The 18,534-nt window shown below is 38.6% G+C and overlaps 1 protein-coding gene across 2 annotated transcripts in view; it reads right to left on the bottom strand.

Moving 5' to 3' along the window:
• The window catches only part of DNAH8 (dynein axonemal heavy chain 8), a 320,651-nt gene that overhangs the window by 154,299 nt on the left and 147,818 nt on the right, over window positions 1–18,534 (bottom strand). For both annotated transcript variants that reach the window (XM_049715770.1, XM_004267646.3), the window contains 11 exons: window positions 16,488–16,574; window positions 16,290–16,397; window positions 14,955–15,089; window positions 13,192–13,353; window positions 10,965–11,211; window positions 10,594–10,835; window positions 10,366–10,506; window positions 8,797–9,034; window positions 4,782–4,924; window positions 3,730–3,864; window positions 2,807–2,929 (listed from right to left, as the gene is read on the bottom strand). In XM_049715770.1, the coding sequence (XP_049571727.1) occupies window positions 2,807–2,929; window positions 3,730–3,864; window positions 4,782–4,924; window positions 8,797–9,034; window positions 10,366–10,506; window positions 10,594–10,835; window positions 10,965–11,211; window positions 13,192–13,353; window positions 14,955–15,089; window positions 16,290–16,397; window positions 16,488–16,574 (1,761 nt within the window). The remainder of the gene's footprint in view (window positions 1–2,806; window positions 2,930–3,729; window positions 3,865–4,781; window positions 4,925–8,796; window positions 9,035–10,365; window positions 10,507–10,593; window positions 10,836–10,964; window positions 11,212–13,191; window positions 13,354–14,954; window positions 15,090–16,289; window positions 16,398–16,487; window positions 16,575–18,534) is intronic.

Here is an 18,534-nt window from a genome sequence, read left to right as displayed (position 1 = left end):
GAGGAATGGATAAAGAAGATGTGGCACATATATACAATGGAATATTACTCAGCCATAAAAGAGAACAAAATGATGCCATTTTCAGTAACACAGATGGACCGAGAGGTGTCATACTGAGTGAAGTAAGTCAGACAGCGAAAGACAAATATCATGATATCGCTTATATGCAGAATCTAAAAAAATGATACAAATGAACTTATTTACAAAACAGAAATAGAGTCACAGACGTAGAAGGCAAACTTATGGTTACCAGAGGGGAAATGGGGGGAGGGATAAATTGGGAGATTGGGATTGACATATACATACTACTATATATAAAATAGATAACTAATAAGGACCTACTGTACAGCACAAGGAACTCTACTCAATACTCTGTAATGACCTCTATGGGATAAGAATATAAAAAAAAGTGTATATATGTATATGTATAACTGATTCACTTTGCTGTACACCTGAAACTAACACAACATTGTAAATCAACTATAGTCCAATAAAATTTTTTTAAAAATAAATAAAACTGGCATAACACAATATAAAGGTGAATAATATAATTTATGCTAATAAAAAATAAAAATAGAGGCATAGACTTAAAATACAAGTCAACAATAAAATTATAATTCAGGAGAAAGATAAAGGAAATTAAAGTGTTCAAAGGTCACTGGATATACAAAATGGGAAAGTAGTGTTAGATTATCTTTATTTTTGATTACGTATGTAGGATGTACTGTCTAGGGTAACCACTAGAACACAGAAATTGACTGCAGTAAATGGATCATAAGAAAAGGAAAAAGGAACAAAAAAAATCAGTGTCCTCAGTGGAATAGGAAGAAGGCTGTAGCACTTCATGCTCAGCTGAGGGCAAGGAAATGAAGGTGTCCAAGGTCTGAGAAAAAGACGGTATGAAAGGAACCTGAATGTAGATGTAGGATAGGAATAGACAGGATAAAGATACATAACACAAAACACGCAGTATAATTGCTGGGTAGTATTATGAGCTCAGCTGAGGTCCATAATCATGATTTTAAAGTGATTTTAAGCAGTATTGTTTGTTTTTCTCCAGCCAAGTTTGGCTGCATAGGTGCAGGTGGCTGGTGAGCAAAGAGGCTTAACAAGGATTTAATGTGGTTAAGGCTTTCACAAATGAGTAGAGGGTGCATGCTACCGTGATTATAATAATGGATTATGGAATTTTAGCTGGAAAGGAAGGAAGTGAGGAAATGAGAAGAAATGAAGGAGAATCTAATGATGGTAGGAACAATGGCTGGTAGCTCCATCTGTAGTCTGGGTAGTAGAGGGAATGAGCTACAGAATGTGGACATGGTGATCAGAGAATAAAACGCTTGAAATTGAGATAATGAACAGGTCACAGTTACTGATAATGACAAGGTGTAGGGTACGACTGCATGAATGAGTAATTTCAGACGGAGTGGAAGACATGATCATTGGAGGAGTTGAGGTCAAGGAACTAAGAGGTCAAGATCATGTACGTAGATATTTTTTGGCATCACTGAGAATTATGACAAGCAGGAATGGCTGCATAATTTGTGAGGCTCAGGACAAAATGAAAATTCAAGTGTCTATTCAAAAATCATTATTAGAAATTTCAAGACAGTGACAGCAGAGCATTAAACCACATGCAAGTTCCTCTGAAGTGCGAATCCCTCTGCAACGGCACACTGTGCACACCATGCAGCTGGCCCCGGAGACTGGGACAGCCCTGGAGACAGTGACAGTCATCCGGGGACTGAAATCTTCGGGGAGGGACGGGTGTGACCCAAGGGTCCAAGATGACTGCAACAACATGTGGGTGTGAGGTCAGAGTGATAGGTTTTCAGGGAAGAGGGCAATGAGAACAGAGAAGGACATCTCCCTCACCTGCAGGTGAGAAGTCTGCAGGGAAAGCAGCATCCTGGGTTTCCATTAGAGCAAGAAGGTGAGGGAAAAGCTCAGAGAAGAAGCTGAATTTACAGGGGATTTTGTGGATGAACCATGGCTGCCAAGGGCACACAGAAAGTTTTCAGGAGTGGGGAAAGTAGGAGATGGGGCCAGACAAGGGCCAAGCAGAACTGATGGGGATTAGTGTCAGGATGAGCACGGACAGACCTGGGAGTCCTGACATCCTGGTGATGGCTGAGGTGAACCAGGATAAAGGGTGGAAGGGATGTGACGGGTCCTGGTGGGCTCTAGATTGATGGTGTTGATGAGGCAGTAGACGGTGGTGGGAGGACGTGTTGGGGATCCCACCAGGAACAGGCAGAACCCTGGCAGCAACTGTGAGGTCCTCTAAGGGGAGTGAGTCTGGGGATGACAGACGATCACAAGTAGGACAGTGGTGCATGGCAGAGTTTTGGGTTTTTTTAAAAATTGTTTTCTGGGAACTCCCTGGTTGTCCAGTGGTTAGGACTCTGTGCTTCTACTGCAGGGGCACGGGTTCAATCCCTGGTGAGGGAACTAAGATCCCGCATACCGTGCGGCGCAGCCAAAAGAAAAAAAAAAGTGTTTTCTAAACATCAGGTACTCCTGGGAGAGAGAATATAGAGTGGGAAATAAGAGAACAAAGATAAAACCCTGGGGAAAGGAAGAAAGAAGCCAGAAAGCACATTGAAATCAAGCAGCCAGAGAGGCAGAGGGAGTGTTGGGGGGAAGCATATAGGGATTTCAAAAAGGAAGAACGTCATCTATAACCAAGAAGCCAAAAAAGACTGAGAATTGTTACTAGGCTTAATAAAGTGACAGTTATTGATCTTTTCATATGTCACTAAGAATACTGATTAAATATCATTTACATGAGATATTTTAGTCCTACCTGATCTCCCCATTCATTAATCATGGGCATATTAATATCATCAATAAATACAGTCATTTTTCTGCCTCCAGGTGGCCCATATGTGCTTCCCATCCTCTTATCCACATAGCTTTCAATTGTTCTCTAGAGAAAAGGAAATAGTCTGTCTTATGCATTACATTTCAATCCATTTCTAAAAATGATGAACATGCTTTTCAGAGTAGAATATAATTGACTTATTTATTTAATATATGTAACTATTGTTATTAAAATAAATATTGCAAACTTTAAAAAAGCTGTTGGAATATTAATCATTAATTTATATTAAAAGACACTCCAATGTTCAGCTTCAGCTTCAATATTAGGCCAAAACATGCTATTTGGATTTGGCCTCAGTGTCAGCCTTAGGAAGGTTAAACAGCTGAATGCCAACTTCAACACCAATTCTTTTGAGATATATATATATATATATATATATATATATACACACACACACACACAGTCAGCCCTTCCTATCCACAGCTTCCACATCCTTGGATTCAACCAACTTCCATCAAAAGTATTTGGGAAAAAAATTCCAGCAAGTTCCAAAAAGCAAAACCTGAATTAGCCTCACACTGGAAACTATTTACTTAGCACTTATATTGCATTTACAACTATTTACATAGAATTTACATTGTACCAGGTATTGTAAGTAATCTAGAGATTATTTTGGAGTACATGGAAGGATGTGCACAGGTTACATGCAGACACTACCCACTTTATGTAAGGGACTAGAGCATCCACAGATTTTGATACCAGCAGGGATCCCGGCACTAATCCCCCATGGATACTGAGGGACAACTATATATATATATCAATGTTTCATTTGCATACAGATTTTATTGTATCAACCACTTAATATATTTAATATGATAATGACTACAGCAAGTGATGAGCTTTACCTGAAACATCATTGGTTCTGTGGCAGATGAAAAGTTTAGATTTTTAGATAACTGTATTTCGGGGTCATATTTTTTCAAATAGGCCTTAATCATTACAGTTTTTGCAGTTCCCTGCTCCCCCGTGAGTAAAACAGCCTGCAATCGTAGGATAATCATGTTGAAAGGTGTTATAAGATGTTTAGTTTTAAATATATTAAGGTTCTAGTAGCCATTCTTTCATTCTATAAACTAATACAACTAATTTGATTACTTTTAAGGATTAGACCTACATCAAAATAAATCCTAGTGGAATCAAAGATTTAAATGTAAAATATATGCTATAAAAGTGCTGGAAGAAAGTGTGGGTGAGCAGTCACATAACCCCTGGAAGGACTTTGTAAGCAGATACCCACTTTCCTTAGCACGCTGGAAGTCAGCATTTCAGGGAAGATTGAGTTGGAGTGAATCTTGGGACCTGGAGTTCATTTGCCAAATAGGTTTCTCTGAAATGACACCACCTCCGGCCCCTTGTACTTTAATTTTTCCACCAATAGGTGTAAAAATGGATGTGTTTCTTACATGGTTTGCAATCATCTAAGAAACTGAAAACTAAAATATTGCCTGCCATGTCAGTAAATGAGGATGTTGCAGCCATCAAGCCATTACATTACAGCCACCCAGATGGTGCACCCTGAGGAGACTCAGGAAGAGAAAACACAGGATACTGGCCCCAGAGAGCTGAGGTGCGTACCAAAGGGATGATTTCAGTGAGCCCAGACTCTTGTATCTTCCCATACCCAGAAGAGCACTAAATTCCTTAACTTGAGATATCTGGGGTTTTTTTCATTAACGGTAATTCTTTGGTGCTCCAACTACCTGGTCTTCTGTTGCAAAAGCTTCTGTATATTCTGGCTTCCCCCCACCCGCCTTGCCTCTTTGGAACATTTTTCTCAGTGCTACCTGAGATGCTGTGTCCCAGGTTTGAAGTCCTAAGAATGTCCACCAAATAAAACATAACTCTCAACTTTTAGGTTGTGCATTTTTTTTTCAGTCGACAAAACTATCAAACTTACTTTATGCTGTTTTGCAATGGTGTCTACCAAAAAATTTGTTCTAACATTGTCAACATTTGGAACCAAAATTGATGAATATTCCGGAACACTGTCAGTTGGATAATAATATGGCTGAAGTTTCTTATTCCAATGCTCCCAATCACCTATACAATAATTAAAGCTGATCTTAATAAAACTGCATTCTTCAGAAGTTATCTCAATACAAAACACAAGTGCTATAAACAATTAACAGAAATATATAAACATTTAAAACATTTTTGTAAAACACGTTAACATATCTGCTTATCTAATGTATGTGGCATTTGATAATTTAAATTTGTTTTTGCCTCTTTACAAAGTCAGCTTTAAATTGCTAATTATTTATCCAGAGAGATCTTGGTCTGAAATGGAATTACAACCAATAACAGGTTTAGTATCTGGTAGGAAAATCACATTAACTAAAAGGATGGGAAAGACCAAAAAAGGGATTGTAGATTACTGGACATAGGATGTTTGCCATGAGAAATGGGAAAAAATAAACCTGGCCCTAAAACTAGTGTTAATAGAGTGCCCAGATTCCTGACTTATAGTCACTGCTAATTTACTGACTGATATTATTGTTATAACAATTATTGTAAGTGCTTTTCATCAATTCTAAGAAAAATATTTTATTTACATTTTATCATCTCTGGAACGTTCCTTTCAATCTATTATGTCAGAATCGCTGCTGGCTATGCAAACTTGATGAGAGATGTTCATACTTTTGCCATTTAAATTGAATGACTTGCATTGTTGGTATTGCATTCTTGAATTTAACTGCCATTTTAAAGATCTTCCAAAAGATACCATGATTCAGAATTGTACCAAAAAAGTTACCGTGTATACAGAATGCTTGGAAAGAGAGCAGAGGAGCACACATTTGATAGTAGCAAAACAAACATTCACCACTGGGGGAATAACCTCAATGTCAACTTTCCTTGCAAATTACAGAGTTCTATGGTTAAGTGCATGTTTAACTTCTAAGAAACTGCCGAAGTGTTTTTCAAACTGGCTGTATATTGTGTACCGTTGTGTAGTTAGCAAAGTGGATATACTATTGGATGTGAGAGGTCCACTTGTTCCACATTCTCTCCAGTATTTGGTATTAGTAACCTTTTAATTTTAGCCATTAAATTAATTAGAATTTAGTCATTCTAGTGTCTGTGTAATGATTTTGCATTTCCCTGATGACCAATCATGTTGAATATCTTTTCATGTGCTTTTTTCACCATTCATAAATCTTCTTTGGTGTAGCATCTATTTAAAATTATTGCCTATTTAAGAAATTTGGATTGGCTGGCCACTTGTTACTATGAATTGCAAGAGTTCTTTATGTACTCTGGATAAAATTCTTTTATCAGATATATATTTTTCAAACATTTCTTCCCATTCTGTGGCTGGAATGGGAATTTTATTTTCATAGTGACTTTCAAATAGATTTTAATGAAATCAGGATGTATGAGTGCTCCAACTTTGTTTTTTAAAAATTGATTTGGCGGCTTCCCTGGTGGCTCAGTGGTTGAGAGTCCGCCTGCCGATGCAGGGGATGCAGGTTCGTGCCCCAGTCCGGGAAGGTCCCACATGCCGCAGAGCGGCTAGGCCCATGAGCCATGGCCGCTGAACCTGTGCCTCCGGAGCCCGTGCTCCGCAACGGGAGAGGCCACAACAGTGAAAGGCCCGCGTACCGCAAAAAAAAAAAAAAAAAAAAAAAATTGATTTGGTTATTCTAAATCCTTTGCATTTCCATAAAGTTTTATAATTCAGTTATAAATTTCAACCAAACAAAGTCTATTGGAATTCTCACTATGATTGCACAGAATCTATAGATCAATTTGGAGAGAAATAACATCTTAACAAAACTGAGTTTTCTGATTTGTAAATGTGATTTAGCTTTCCATTTATTTAGGACTTCTTTAATTTCTCTCAGCAATTTTGTGGTTTTCAATATACAGATCTTACACATATTTTGTTAAATTTATCCCTATATATTTCATTTTTTGAATGCTATTTTAAATGGTATATTAAAATTTCAATTTGTTGTGAGCATGTAGAAATACAAAGTATTATTATATATTGTTCTTTCATTCTGTGACATTAATAAACTCATTTACTAGTTTTTCGAGGATGGTTATATTATCTGCAAATAGAGATTTACTTGTTCTTTTCCAATCTATAGGTATTTCATTTGTTTTTTCATGTTTATTTATTTACTGTCTTATTGCACTGGCTAGAACCTCTAGTACAACGTCTAACAGAAGTGGTGAGAAAGGAATATTCTTGTCTTGTTCCTGATCTTGGGAAGAAAGTATTCAGTCTTTCACCATTAAGTATAATGTTAGATTTTTTGCAGATATTCTTTATCAGAATGATAAAGTTTCTATTCCTAGTGTACTGTTTTATCATGGAAGGATGTACAATTTCATCAAATGCTTTTTTAAAAAAATGTTTATTTATTTATTTTGGCCATGCCAGGTCTTAGTTGCGGCACGTGGGATCTTTGTTGTGGCATGCAAACTTCTTAGTTGCGACACACAGACTCTTAGTTGTGGCATGTGGACTCTTAGTTGCGACAGGCATGTGGGATCTAGTTCCCCAACCAGGGATCAAAGCTAGGCCCCCTGCATTGGGAGCACAGAGTCTTACCACTGGACCAACAGGGAAGTCCCCAAGTGCTCTTTTTGCATTGATTTAGAGGACTATATAATTTGTTTGGTTTTTACTCTATTAATATGGTGAATTACATTGACTGGTTTTTAAATGTTAATCCAACCTTCCATCCCTAGAATAAATACCCACTGGAACTCAATATGTTATCCTTTTATATACTATTGAATTTCATTTGTTAAAATTGTATTAAGAAATGTGTGTCAATATTCCTGAGGGATAATGGTCTATAGTTTTCTTTTCTTGTAATGTCTTTCTCTGTTTCTGGTATCAGGACAACACTTACAAACCCTTATAAAGTGGGATGGGAAGTGTTTCTTCCTTACATTTTCTATATTTTGGAAGAGTTTATGCAGAATGAATTGGTATTATTTCTTTCTTAAGAATTTGATGTACTTCACCAGTGAAGTCATCTGGGCCTGCAGTTTTCTCTGTGGGAAGGTTTTAAACTATAAATCAAAAATTTTTAGTAGATATAGGGATACTTAGGATATCTATTTCTTCTTGATAAGGTTTGGTCGTTTGTGTCTTTCAGGGAATTTATCCATTTCATCTACATTGTCAAATGTATTTTCATAACATGGTTTCTAATATTCACTTCTTATTTTTTAATGTCTTTAGGGTTTGTAGTAATGTTCCTTCCTTCATTCTGAATCATGGTCATTTATGTCTTCTCTTTTTTTTCCCTGATATCTCTGGTAAGAGATTTACGAATTTTATCGATCTTTTCAAAGAACCATCTTTGGATTGGCTCTAGATTCTAGGAGAATTCATAGCTAGATTTAAGGGTGCATTTAACTGTTAGTTTCTTTTAGGGAGAGGTGAGCTGGGCCCTACCACACACAGGAGGCTAGGGGGCTGAGGTGACAGCACTGGACTTTGCCGAGTCTGCGACGTGTAAGTAGGATCCCATCTGCTTGGTTCATTCTCTGCTTATTCTGACATTTCCAACAGAGAAGTTCTAAGACTGATCTGTCATGAGCATTAATTACCATGCTTTGCAACATGAAGAATCTGTGTTCTCTATACTGCTACCCTTCCTCTTCAAGTAAGAGAAAATAGATGCTGTAAGAAGTGTTGCTAACTTATTTATGTTAGATTTCACTGAGACCACTGCAAAAGGAGGAGAAGTCAAGAGCCTCTGTAACTGTTCCCAGCCTGGCCCATATGCAAAATCCTACTGTTCCTTGCATATATGCCCTTTAAAAATGGTATTAGCAATTATGTTATTCATGATTGGTTTAATATTTCCCCACAGAAGAGTTTACAGAGTTTATCTTTTTTCCATTAAAAAAAATGTCATTTTATTTCAGGTATAAGTCACTGTGCTTACCATAATCAGTAACATAAAACTCATACATGGTTTGATTCGTGCCCTTAGGTATTTCTGGTAAGTCTAACTTGCTCTCATGATTTCGTAAAAAGGCTTCAAGCTTGTTTCTGCTTTCCAATTCCAGAAGGGCTCCTAAACTCCACATTAGAGCAAACACAAATAATTTATGAAGATGTTCGACACATGAAACGCCACCTTCTTCTTTGGAGGGAATTAAACCTTCCAGAAGATTGAGAGACTGAAAATATTTAAAATACAATAAAATAAAGGTTTGTATTTAGATATTTTAAATAAACATTTAAAAACAATAATAAATTTAAAAGGAGAGAAAGAGAGAAGAAAACAAATATATCTCCAGATATTGCTTGATCAGTGTCCTACAGCTAGCAGCATTTAGAAGAAAGGCCATTGTGCTTTAGGCAGACTGCATGATCTAGCAGAAAGGATGCCAAACTGGGAATCTGGAGGTATCCCGGCTCATGCCACTAACATCTCTGAGTCTCAGTTTCCTGATCTAAAAAGCAAAAGGCCTAGACTAGATGTTTCCTAAGGTAGCTTCTGGTTCTAAAGTTTGGGTATTCCAAATTTTATAGATCAAAGATTTTATTTATTTTAACATGTTGTAAGGCTCAGCAAATTGTGCCCCAGGGGCCAGCCACCTGTTTGGCAAATAAAGTTTTACTGAAACACAGTCACACTCGTTCATTGTGTCTGACCGCTTTTGCAATGCAACTGAAGTGCTGAGGGGCTGAGACAGAAAGTTGTGCAAAGTCTAAAACATTTATTTGCCCCTCTAATAAAAAGTGTGCCAAACCCCATATGGCATCAGAAAGAAATGTATCTACAGTAAGATATCCTTTGTCTTTCATAACAAAATTATTTCAAGATAAGATTTGCACTTAATTTGGGCCTCACTTATCAGTTCTAAGCTACCCACCCTCCCTGACTGACATCCCTTACACTAAGAGAGAATCAAAGCACTAGAATGGGATAATGAGAGATCACCTATGGACTAGAATCAGGAGAGCCTCTGAAAAATCTATGATTGGTTCTGTTTCTTCCAAAGACTAATAAGAAAAACAGAAGAGGGGGAAAAACATAATTCTACAAAATACTTGGAGAATTGTTCAAAGGTTTTCCCTATCTAATATATGTAGCAAATTTGCAAAGCCAAGACTGCCACCCAAATTTTCCTGCTTGCCACCAGCTCTTTGTTGTGCTTTTCTGTAGGACTTCCAGCTTTATTTATTTAGTCTACTCTCATATTTGGTCACTCTTTCTGGGAAGGTTATACTAAGCTTGACGATGGGAAAGATAGTTCATTCCTCTTCCCCTGACAATACCGCCCTGGGAAGTGAAACTCATGAAGAGATGGCAGTAAGAGCGTCAATAAGGTCTTTAATAGGAATCAAACTTCTCAGAGGCTTCACTTCCACGTCACAAAAAGATTCTGACGGACTGCGTGAATTTTCCATTTCAGATACCTCTAAACTGCAACTGAGTGGTGTGTGTGTGTGGGGGGTGGAAATCTCACATCTAAGTCATGAATGTACAAAGAAAACAACTTACTTGCACAATATAGTTGCATTCTAAGAGTTGCATTTTTGGACTGAGGTTCAGTTTCATAAATGTATATATATCCTCAAATATTTTATCATACAGACTTAGGAATACAGAAGCTTCCTGTGTAGTACGCTTCTTCAACCACGCCTGCAGCAAAGAAAGAGAGTCTCTGTTTATAAGAGAGTGAGACGTGGAAATACACTGAACGCGCTTCTGTGGGTCTGTTGTCCCCACCTGCAGTATTGGCCTCCAGCTGAGAGCAGAGCTGCTGATGTAGACCATGCCCATCCTAGAAACCGTGGCCGGAGAGGCGTTCTCAATATTGTGGACTTCAAACAAAAGCTTACAAGTAGGGGCCATGGGGATGCGATCTCCATTGGCCAGTGTGAGGGTTTTGTTGTCATCCAACACGGAATTTAAGTTCTCGATCCAAATGGCATCAACAGGGCCGTCTAAAACGAGGAAAATGTTTTCACCTGCCAATAATGAAAACAGAAAATCACTTTTCACCTGCAGATAATCAAAACAGAAAATTAAACCAATACTGTGTTATTGATAAACTGGCAGGGGAAAAGAATGATCACCAGAAAAGAGTTTATGTGTACCCTTTTTAGCTTTTAATGTTTTTCTCCACAGAGTAGAAAAAATCCCATCTGTCCAATCATTGGTCGCCGTGTCCAGTCTGCCAAACATCTGAGGAGCCGTAATAGCTTTTGGATTCATTCGCATTTCTCTATGAGGCCTCCCGCATTCTGTTAGTGCCTTCATCAGGATTGTTATAACGGTTGTCTTCCCAGAACCACTGGGCCCAAGAGTCATCAAACCATGGCGTACCAGAGACGTCTCATATAACTGCACAATGAGATAATCAATTGAAAAATGTAACTTATGACATTCATAGAAGTTTTGTGCAGAAATTTTAAAAGCTTTAAATAGGCTTTTCATTAAAGTAACTTGTTCACTATTTAAAAGAAGAGAATATGCCCCCCCAAAAAGTTTTTTTTGTCTTACTAGAGGTGGATAGCAAATGAGCAGCACGTTATAAAATGATATAAGTGATAAAGCAATGACAATGTGGAACTTTAATTACATTTTGGAAATAATTAATTCAGGACCTAGTTTTGGGGTCTCAAACTACTGTTCCTTGTGATTTTAGTTTGCTGATGCATAAGGAGCAGTTTGTGTGGTGATATTGCCCCCCGGTGGTAGAAAGCAGCAATACAAACCAACTCAGCCAAGACCCAAGTTACACACACACCAGCCTTCTGATTCCCCAGAAGCACGGCTCGAGGTGAGGATTCCTGTGCAAGTGAGTGCTCACCAGGGAAACTTTTAATGGAGTAAGGGAAGCAGGACAAAATGGGGAGAGGTCAAACAAGGTGTGATTGAGGACAAAATCCTGTAGCAGGGAGACTTAAGACTGGCTCTGCGGGGCACTTTGGAACATAAGTTACACCTCTGTGTTTGTTCCATCTGGAAGCAGGAGAGCTTGACTTTCCTACTACATCACCCACAACTCCTTAACTAAAGAAGGTTGTTTTGGGAGCAGGGGAAAATAAACTCCCATGCACTGCCTGCGCTTTGTGCCTGCCAAAAAATGTGGGGTTGGTGAACCCTCCTGCAGAGAGTGGTATATATATGTGGGATTGGAATCACAGTTCTAGAAGCGGGGGAAGGGGTGCATGGATATGGTAAAAGAGATTCAAGAAGACATAGTAAGAACATGGACAGTGTCTACTACAATATCCTGTCTATCTTTTCTTTTAATAAAAATAACGATTCAAAGGTCTCACAGCTGATCAGAGGTAAAATTTGAGTTATTCTCCTCACATTTTAGGTAGAAATGTATTACCTCTGTAATCCATAGTTTAAAAGCAGCAGAGGTACTGGCCATATTATACTCAACAGTCATGTGTTTGACATTAAATAAAAACACAATATTCTAGTGCCCCACCAAATGAGGTGACTAAGATTTCAGTACTCAATATACTGTATACATATCACATGTAAAATGACGTTTTCCCAGAAATTTTTTAAAAATGTTTAATGGTTTCCAAAACATAGATGATGAAAAACACTTTGATTTTTTCCCTATATATTTCCTTGTAAGATTTGGATCTGTCTCATACACTTGAACTGCTTACAATGTGGCAAGAAGAGTAAGTTAAAAAAAGAATCGTTCTTTTTCAAAAGCAGTTTTTAACGCTCTGCACAATTTCGGCATCTTCACTTTCCAAAAGCCCTGGAAAATACCCCCAATGCATCAGGCTCGTGGGGATTTAATGCAGCATCGCTGCTACAGCTTCTTGGCTCTGCTTGGTAAAAACACTGGTAGGTTGTCACAAGGATGAAATGTGACGGACAGAAACACACCAAGAGACACAGGCAAAGGATTGAGTTTAGGTGTGAACATGCCCCCACACAAAGCAGGAGCAAAGTACCACCCCCAGATTCCTCAGGCTCCATGCCCTATGAAGGCCCCCAGCTGTGGGAGATGCTGCCCGACTGGCACAAGAGCCAGCTGGGTCATTCCATCTCCCTGCGTTTTTATAACCTACTATCCCCTCCCAACTGTTCTCGAGATTCTGGTTACCACCTAACCTAACCTCATCAGGTGCAAGTAACTTCAGTAACTGCTTGATTAGTATAAATCCACACTAACATCCCTGGGACCAACCCCCTCACTGAGGACTCTTCTTGCAATGATGTGTTTTAATTTAGTTTCAACGTTTACATTCAGTAAGACTAACTTCACAAGTTCTTCTCTTCAAGTGACAATCTTTAACAACACCCACTGAGCATCATACTGATAACAGATTAAAAATGTTTTACCTGCACAAGCTTGAGATTCCAGGGTGGGTGGTTAATCAAACCTTCCAGTTGAACCTGGTTGGCTACTGCAGCTTGCAGTTCCACGTAAGTATTACTATCTAGTTGTAATCCTGGAAACAGGTCATTGATTAAGCTGAGGAACAGGGGTTCATCTTCATCAATCTAAGGTGGCAGAGAACAAATTTACTCATTCAGTCAACAACGAAGCTTGTAGCAGACGCTCACAGCACTTATCACTTCATGCCCAGAGAACCATTTTATTACTCTCATAGCCACATGTGTAGGCCCTAGTACTTTCTCCCAAACACCACCACGGAATCCACATTACCTACAGCATTGCACCCAAAGTTCCCTGGCATTCAAGGTCTTCTCCAGTCTACTGCTCCAAGGTCTGATCTCATTTCTTTATCCTATGAATGTTCTGCTTCCCACAGACAGGTATATGCACTAACCTTGAAAACATGCAAGTAATAGTTCCAATCCCATGAGAAGAGAGTATTAATACTTCACTTAAATTAGGCAAAGATCTGTAACCCTGCATGTCTGGCTCATCCAACACTGGCTGGAAAACTGCACCAGAGCAGCGTTCAGTCTCTCTTGAAAGCAGCAGGTTGGAGTAAATGGACTCCAATCCTTATTTACCACATCTTTAATACCGAGATCGCCCCATGCCCAACTGCTGACCCCCTCTGAATTTTTCCCATTCTCTGGTGGGGGAGGGTCTCCGGATACTTTCTGGAACTCTCGTCTAGAAGTTTCAGGAGTACCATTATTAATGGAGGCAGTGAGCTATACTCTGGAGGGAGCAGAGGATTTAGCATCAAAAAGTCTCGTGGACTTTTGTTCCAGCTTATCAACTGACTGTGATTATGGGTGAGTCCTACACACGTGCCTCTCCCATAAGGAAAATGGCACCCATATCCCCCAGAGTGGCTGTAGGACTCAAACAAGACAATACCCCTGGATAGGTTTTGTGATAGTCATGAACTACACAGATGTTAGTTGTTAGTTTTGTAACTAGAATGCGAGCTCCTAAGATCCATTTCTTTCTCAACCTTGTACTCCTAGGGCATGGACATGATATGTAGCATACAGAAGCCCCTGAATAAAAGCCACATGAACCTGTCCGTCAACCAGTTTAAAACAACCTGGCTGTAATTATGACAAGCATGAAATCGGTGAAATAATTACTATAATCTCTACAGCAAACTTTTAAGGCATATTTGGAAAACAGAAGTGGTGTTGGTGTTTTGGGAGAGACATAGCTAAGCTAGTCACATACAGAGAAAGCAAAAAAAAGCTTTCATGGTTCCCTATGAATCCAGATTTTCATATTTAGAATCTGTGTAACATTATGAATAATGGACTGACATTTGGAAGCTGGAGCCCACTGATGAAGCCTGTTTCATGGCACACAACTGATAAAAGGATGTATTTGCAGCCCATGTGGGTCATACAAAGCCATGGCGTTTTTTGTGGGGGAGGGGGGTTGCCTTCCTCTGAAAGCTCAGCTCAGTGGTAACTTCCCTGCAATTTTTTTTTTTTTTTTTTCTGCGCCCACACAGCATGCGGCATCTTAGTTCCCCAACCAGGGACTGAACCTGTGCCCCCTGCAGTGGAAGCGTGGAGGCCTAACCACTGGACCGCCAGGGAAGTCCCACTTCCCTGCAGTTTTTAATGTTAACAGCTTCATATGAGCCAACCCCCACTTGTCAGCCAGGTCGAAATCCTGAAAGAGAAATTAATTCAGAGAAGAAAGATACCAATTTAGAAAGGTTCATATCTCTTAGTCCTCTCATGACGGTGCTTAATTCACTCTCTTCTGGTCTGGCTCTTTTTTGAGATCCAAGTGTCCTCAGTACAGATAGAATATTTCTCAACCCAAAGTCATAATGAACCTAAGATGAGAAAAGAAAGAAAAAAGATTATTCAGTTGAAAAATTCTAAATGTAGCCTCACTATGTATTACATGTAGATATTCTGATACTTATACACCATAGTTTTGGAGTGGCTGAGTGGCAAAGTTTTATTAGCTCAATTCTCCCGCCTTTCCTTTGACTGAAAAATGATCACTCCTCTGGAAAGATCAAGCTGTGTGATACAGTGTTCACACCTTAAGTATCTTTTGAGAACAATACAGTCTGATAGTCTGAGTGGCAACCATTTAAAATGCATGACCAACAGGTTACATACTATGTGATTCCCTTTATGTAATATTCTTGAAATAACAAAATTATAGAGATGTAGAAAAGATTAGGGCTACAAGGGGCTATACGGATTTGGGAGAGAGGTGAGTGTGGCTATAAAGGGGTAGCAGGAGGGAACCGTGTGGTGATAAACAGTTGTGTATGTTGACTGTGGTGGTGGTTACATGAATCTACACGTTTGCATAGGACTACACACACACAAACACACACACACATGAGCGCATGAAAAACTGGTGAAGTCTTAGTAATTTCTGTTTATTGTACCAATGTCAATCTTCTGGTTTTGTTACTGTACTATAGTTATAAGATGTCAACACTGCGAGAAGCAGAGTGAAGAGTGCACAGGACCTCTTGTACACTTCTTTGCAACTTCCTGTGAATCTGTAGCTATTTCAAATTAAGGAAGTTTTAAAAATACGTAATTAGGGGGCTTCCCTGGTGGCGCAGTGGTTGAGAATCCGCCTGCCAATGCAGGGGACATGGGTTCGAGCCCTGGTCCGGGAAGATCCCACAGGCCGCGGAGCAACTAAGCCCGTGCACCACAACTATTGAAGCCCGCGCACCCTAGAGCCCGTGCTCCACAACAGGAGAAGCCACCGCAATGAGAAGCCTGTGCACCACAACGAAAAGTACCCCTTGCTCGCCACAACTAGAGAAAGCCGGTGCACAGCAACAAAGGCCCAATGCAGCCAAAAATAAAATAAATAAATAAATATTTTTTAAAAATAAAATAAAATAAAAATACGTAATTAATAGGTCAAATTAATTATAAATATACTTTAGAAAAGAGTCAAGGAATTTTTTAACTCCCTAATTAGCATGTATCAAGGTAAAATTGCAAAGTTAAAAAACAAGTTTTCTGCTAGGAGGAAAATAGATATACAAAGTTACCTGTTTAGTAAGTTGCTCTTCACAGAGTTTGTAAAGTACATAAAACTTTTGAGCCAAGATAACATTTTCAAGAAAACCACAGCTTGCAAGTTTAACTCGCATAATGATCTGAAAATTAATACAGTGAGATTTTTCAACTTTAGTGAAAAACAGGTAAAGAACATAAACTGTATTATGCTTTTAAATCCTGATGCATACCTGTCTATCAGGAACCATCATAGCAACAGTTCTAAATTGAATTTTTAAGTTCTCTGGTAGTTCCTGGCGCCCAGCATATCCAGGGTTCTAAAAATTAAAATTATTTAATTTTAACTGTTGATATAATTTTCATTTCATGAATACAAATACATTTCAAATCCCTACGTCAGATTCTAAGAGGGTATTGAAAAACACTAGATTCATAAAATGTCCCTATTTTCACAAAAATGTGTACTGGACCATCCATATTTATTAATGTCACATCACTCCCTCTTACATATTTCCATTTTCGTTACACTAATAAAGTCACACACGTGCACACACACACACACCACTCTGTGTAGCAAAAATTAAGTATCTGTGTATCTATTTATTAAGAAAATAGAAAAGGAAATAGAAAAGAAAACTGAATAAATACTGGGGTAATTATGATCTAAACTATGTTATCGAAAGAGAAGGGAAATTCATCAGTTTACTTAGGTAATTTTTATTTCATCTCTTCAATTATCCTTTGCAGTGAGAATTAGAGAGTTCTGTGGCTAACAAAGTACCATTTAAAAAAACAAAACAAAACATGGGGATGAAGGGAAATAAAGACAGGAATGTTGAGAAAAACATTGAAAAGGACAAAAGTAGAGGTGGAAAGGAAGCTAATAAGTAGCAAAAGTCTGAGGACAGGTCAGAACCAAAAGTCCCAAGGGAAAAGTTAGAGGGTTCAAAGGCAAGTAAGGCAAAGAGGAGGCAGTTATTTTAGGAAAGTGCATGAAGAAACCTTCAGGCCCTGAGCATTTACTGGACACCGTCAATAGGCCAGATAACTTGCTAGGTGCTGGGAATACAAACATTACTGGCTGCCTCTCAATACTCCTTTTTTTCATCCTTAGGCACAGAACCCCAGTTGCAAGCTGTGTGCATCACCACCCAGGTTTAAAACCACATTTCCCAGCCTGCCTTGCAGCTGGTGTGATTAAATTCTACACCGTGAGTCACAAAGGGACACAGTGTATGAAATATCCTTGATGTCGGTTTGAAGGCCGTTGATTCAATCAATTGGCTCCAACAGAGATGCTTCTGTAGCATCTTGGGTTATAAGGTGGCCTTGAAGATGGAAACCATGATGGTGTTGAAACACTGAAGGATCTTAAGAGAATACATCCTTAGATGTTAAGCCACTATTTTTCATGTCTCAGTTATTCACAGCCTAATGCAATTATCTAATTGATATTTCCAATACTATTCTTAATCCAAAGGGAACATTAAGATTCTTTTAAATTCTTCTGAGCCACAGCATCACACTGAATAAACTTCTTCATCTAATTTCCTGAGTTATAACTGATCACGTCAGGATTATTAATATTTACTCCCAACTGCTTAACTGGTTGTTTGCTTACATTAAAGCTTATCAGAAAATTTTCTGATTTTTCTTCCTATAATTTATCTTTATCCACTCAGGACACTTAAAACTCAGAGTACTTGTATCATCTTGCGACTTAGAGACTTAACAGAATAGAGATCATTTAAAAGCATCAGTAAAACCAGTTCAACATTAACTTCACTTCTCCAATTTATAAACACCTCTATTTATTCATGCCTTTGGTTTTCTGTCTTTACAACATTGTATCACAAAGCTCTGCCCTCAATCACACGGTAACTGAATTTGTTACAATACTTTGGTATAGGACCTTGTTGAATTATTTTGGAAATTTTAAAGCATTTCCATCATCCTTTATTAAGTGTCAGAGAAAAGCCAAGTGTAGAGGTTAAGTAGTCAGGTTTTGATGTTAGACAGACAATAACATCTTTCTCTAGCTGTGTGACTTGAGCAAGTTCTTTTAATTTCCCTGAGCCTCGGGTGTCTTGGTTATAAAATATCTGTCACACAAAATACTACGGGACTATACCTCACTGACCCTTCAAAGTTAGGTGTGGCCAAGTGAATTGTTTTAACCCATGGTTGTGACCTGTGTCACTTCTGGACAGAAATCCTAAGAACCAGAGCATAATTCTTCTTGTTCTCTTTTTCCTTTGCTACAACAACCAGTAACGA

This window comes from Orcinus orca, chromosome 10 (genome assembly GCF_937001465.1).
Source record: "Orcinus orca chromosome 10, mOrcOrc1.1, whole genome shotgun sequence".
Classification (NCBI taxonomy): Eukaryota; Metazoa; Chordata; class Mammalia; order Artiodactyla; family Delphinidae; genus Orcinus; species Orcinus orca.
The sequence above is the reverse complement of the archived record's forward strand: the minus strand, read 5'-3'. Positions and strand labels throughout refer to the sequence as shown.